Source organism: Bison bison, unplaced genomic scaffold (genome assembly GCF_000754665.1).
Source record: "Bison bison bison isolate TAMUID 2011002044 unplaced genomic scaffold, Bison_UMD1.0 scf7180017864280, whole genome shotgun sequence".
Taxonomy (NCBI): Eukaryota; Metazoa; Chordata; class Mammalia; order Artiodactyla; family Bovidae; genus Bison; species Bison bison.
The window spans coordinates 6,417,551-6,422,030 of record NW_011494852.1 but is presented as its reverse complement, the minus strand read 5'-3'; the positions used below and the strand labels follow the sequence as shown (position 1 = coordinate 6,422,030).

Below are 4,480 nucleotides of genomic sequence, written 5' to 3'. Positions count from 1 at the left end.
TGGCTTTTCTTGTTGGGCTTCCCTGGTGGCTCAGATGGTAAAGAATCCACCTGCAATGCGGGGGACCTGGGTTCAATCCCTGGGTTGGGAAGATCCCCTGGAGCAGGGCATGGCAACCCACTCCAGTGTTCTTGCCTGGAGAATCCCCATGGACAGGCTTCTCTTGTTGCAGAGCACAGGCTCTAAAGCTCTCAGGCTCAGTAGATGTGGCACACAGGCTTGGCTGCCCTGTGGTATGTGGGATCTTTCTGTACCCGGGATGGAACCTGTGTCCCCCTGCACTGCAAGGCAGATTCTTAACCACAGGACCACCAGGGAAGCCCCGGCATGGAGCATTTAAAATAAGTAGACTTCCCTGGTCTGGAAAGATCCCACATGCCACAGGGCAGCTAAGCCTGTGCACCACAACTACTAAAGCCCATGCGCCCTAGAGCCTGTGCTCCACAATAAGAGAAGCCACGGCAATGAGAAGCCTGTGCAGCTCACAAGCCCCCCACAACCAGAGAAAGTGCTTGCACAGCACTGAAGACCCAGCACAGCCAAAAATACAAATAATGAAGTAAGATTCTAAAAAATAATAAATGCTCTGTGCATCAGTTTCCTCTCTTGCAAGAGGTGAGAATAAACCACTGTATCGGGACTTCCCTGGTGGTTCGATGCTTAAGACTCTGTGCTTCCACTGCAGGGGGTTTAGGAAACTAAGATCTTGCGTGTCAGTGTGGTGCTGCGACAAAAAAACCAAAACAAATTAAAAAACCCAACTGTATCTACCTCACAAACAAAACATAGCCTCAAAGTGAGTTAATACAAAGGTTATAGCACAGTAGGTACCACATGGGGAGTGCTCACTAGGCAGTGGTTATCACCACTAACAAGCTGAACGACCTCCCCAACACACCCACCGTCTCCATCTTACAGATGGCAAAATCGAGGTCACGAAAGCTCTAAACATTACAAAGCTGGTAGTTGGGCTTCCCTGGCGGCTCGGTGGTAAAGAACCTGACCGCCAATGCAGGAGACACAGGTTCAATCCCTGGGTCAGGAAGATCCCCTGGAGAAGGAAATGGCAACCCACTCCAGTATTCTTGCCTGGAGAATCCCATGGACAAGAGGAGCCTGGCAGGCTACAGCTCTTGGGGTTGAAAAAGAGTTGGATGTGACTTAGTGACTAAAACAAGGAACAATAACGGTGTGTCCGTAAAGCATCTAGAAAGAAGAAACCAAATATCCACCGACAGAGTAACAGATAATTAGGACCTGGTTCCACATGGAACACTACACAGCAATGACAACCAACTGCAGCCACACAGGAAAAGCGTGGCGCTCACAACCCAGGGCTGAGTGCAAGCTGCCAGACGCAGAAGGGCTCCAGTCGTACGGCTACTCTTATGTTCGGTTCAAAGCAGGCAAATCTGAGCTAAGTGAATCAGGATGTGTATGTGTGTACATATGTCTGCAAGTGTATGGTAAATTCACACAAAGCCAGGCCATGAGAGCACAGGAGTGGTCACCAGGGTCAGGGTGGTTGGCACAAAACACACGGGGCAAAGGACAGAGGTGCTAGCAACACCCATTTGCAATTGGGATGCTGATTACACAGGTGTTTATAACTCCACGTTAAACCATAGATTTGCTTTCTGCAGCAGTCTGTTACGGAGAAGGCAATGGCACCCCACTCCAGTACTCTTGCCTGGGAACTCCCATGGATGGAGGAGCCTGGTAGGCTGCAGTCCATGGCGTCGAGAAGAGTCGGACACGACTGAGCGACTTCACTTTCACTTTTCACTTTCATGCACTGGAGAAGGAAATGGCAACCCACTCCAGTGTTCTTGCCTGGAGAGTCCCAGGGACGGGGGAGCCTGGTGGGCTGCTGTCTATGGGGTCGCACAGAGTTGGACACAACTGAAGCGACTTAGCAACAGCAGCAGCAGCCTGTTATGTGCGCCTTGTTATGATTTTTATTTATTTATTTTTTTACTTTCTGGTTGCACCTCAAGGCACGTGGAATCTTAGTTCCCCAACCAGGGATCTAACTCGTATCCCCTGCAGTGGAAGGCTGGAGTCGTAACTGCTGGACTGCAGCCCCGTAACTAAGTTTGCAAAAACCATCCCTCCTCCTGCCCCTACTTCCTGGCTCCTTAATCTTGCACATTCTATCCACATTCTATCCAAAGTAGATAAAGAGGTCATACAATTCAATACCAAAAATCCCCCAAAACCCTGTCAGAAACTTCTGAATAGGCTTTTTTCCTCCAAAGAAGACACAGAGATGGCCAACAGGCACATGAGAAGATGCTCAACATCACTAAACATCAGGAAAATGCAAATCAGAATCACACACCTGATAAAATGGCTATCAACCAGAAGACAACAAATAACAAAACACCGGCAAGGATGCGGAGGAGAGAACGCTTGGTAGTGTCATGTCAACTGGCGCAGCCACCATGGAAAACAGTAGGGAGGTTCCCCGTAAAATTAAAACTAGAACTACCACATGATCCAGCAATTCCACTCCTGGGTATGCGTTTGTGTGTGTGTATATATAAAGAAAACAAACACTAATTTGAAATGATACATGCACCCCAGTGTTCACAGGAGCACTATTTTCAGTAGCCAAGATCTGGAAGCAACCTAAGTGTCCATTGACAAATGAATGGATAAAGAAGATGTGGTACCTATAACACAGACACACAATGGAATATTATTCAGCCGTTTAAAAAAAAAAGGAAAAAGAATGAAAATTTGCCTTTTGCAACATGGATGGACCTGGAGAATACTATGCTTAGTGAAGTTAAGTCAGACAAGGAAAGGCGAACACCACATGTTTTCACTTATATGCAGAATCTAAAGAATAAAATGAAAGCAACAAAACAGAAACAGAGACCAAACTAGTGGTTGTAGATGGGAATGGGGTGGGGGAGAGGCAAGATAATGGAAGAGGATTAAGAGGTACAAAATATATATGAAATAAGTAAGATACAAAGTCACAACAAACAGCACAGAAGCTATAACCCCCATTATATAATAACTCTAAACGGAGTATAACCTATAAAAATACTCAAACACTATGTTGTACATATAAAACTAATATAACATTGTAAGTCAACTATACTCCAATTTTTAAAAAAGAGAGAGAAGTCACATCCTGCAGGTTACCTCTCACTCCCACCCCACCCAGTGCTGGGAGTGGCAGGCTGCTGACTATGGGAACCGGGTGGGAATGGAGGCAGATACTCACAGTTTCAGGACAGCCAGGTTGGCTTCCAGATCATAGGCATTTTCTTTGGCCTGTGTCTCCACATAGCGCTCCAGGGTGGCCAGGTTCTCAGGGTTGTACCTAGAGGAGAAACAAGATCAGTGAGCAGAGACAAGAGCTGAGGCCAGTTACTCCATGGGGTGGGAGTAGCGGGGGGAATGTAGCCTGCTCCTCCTTCTCTTCCTTTCCTCCCTCCCTCTGTCACTGGCCACTTGCTTTATTCAAATATTGAATCAGCTCTATAACCTCTGATGAAACTTATCCATATCCCAGACCTAAGCCCCAGCTCTAAACCCCGGGCTGGGTTTAGAGCCATGGGTTTTTTTCTGAAAAATGCCTCCTCAATCTCTCAGCCAACCAGCCCTTGCGGCCTGTACATCTGGCCTCCTGGACATCTTTGATATCCACCCCTTCCTCCCATACCCAAACCCCACTCTGGTCCAGCCCATACTCTCCTGCCTAGTTTTCCCCATCCCAGCCCCCACCAATCTACCTGTGCTTCCCCCATCACCGCCTTGACCACTCCTGGCTATCACTGTCTACAGTCCAGTTTGTCTGAACTAGAAACTCCATGAAAGCATGGCCAGTGGCTGTCTTTGGTTATCTCTGGTCCGCACCAGTGCCCAGAATTCACAGTGTAGCTTTTAATAAACATGTGTTCGATGAATGAGGGGGGGGGGGGGGGGGAGGCGAGACACAAAGAGGCACTAAGAGGCTCAGGGAGACTGAGGTGCAGAGAGAGAAAATTGAGGGGCTGAGAGAGGGTAAGTTAAGCAGAGAGGGCGGCCTTAAGGTATTAAAGCGGACTGAGCGGCAGGCAAGGCCACCTCCTGCCTTTAGGCCTATACAATGCTGTTTTCTTAAACAACTGCTCTAAATTGACTGAAAAATCCCACCTCTGGGCAAGCCCAGGATGCTGACCACCTCTTGCTGACTCCAGAAAACGCTCTCCTCCACCCCTCTTGGACAGAAACGCTCCCTCCGACCGGGCTCAGACCTGTCGATCCCCTTGAGCAACTTGCCCACGTTCGCTCTCATCTGCTCAAACATCGCCATGACTGCTGCCGCCTCCCACACCAGGTTTATAGCCGAAGACCCTGCCGGCAAAGCGTCCTCGAGGGCCGGAAGAGGAAGAGTTGGTGGAAACGGAAACTACGTAATTATTTTCTCTCCAGCCCCGGGGGCGGTGAATCGTGCTTTGGGTCTTGCGGCGGCTGCCACGCT

At 48.6% G+C, this 4,480-nt stretch overlaps 1 protein-coding gene across 1 annotated transcript in view; it reads right to left on the bottom strand.

Moving 5' to 3' along the window:
* The window catches only part of EIF3K (eukaryotic translation initiation factor 3, subunit K), a 13,124-nt gene extending 8,644 nt beyond the window's left edge, over nucleotides 1-4,480 (bottom strand). Inside the window, exons 1-2 of the mRNA XM_010849195.1 lie at nucleotides 4,254-4,480; nucleotides 3,239-3,337 (exon numbers count right to left, since the gene is read on the bottom strand). Of these exons, the coding sequence (XP_010847497.1) occupies nucleotides 3,239-3,337; nucleotides 4,254-4,312 (158 nt within the window). The 5' untranslated portion in view covers nucleotides 4,313-4,480. The remainder of the gene's footprint in view (nucleotides 1-3,238; nucleotides 3,338-4,253) is intronic.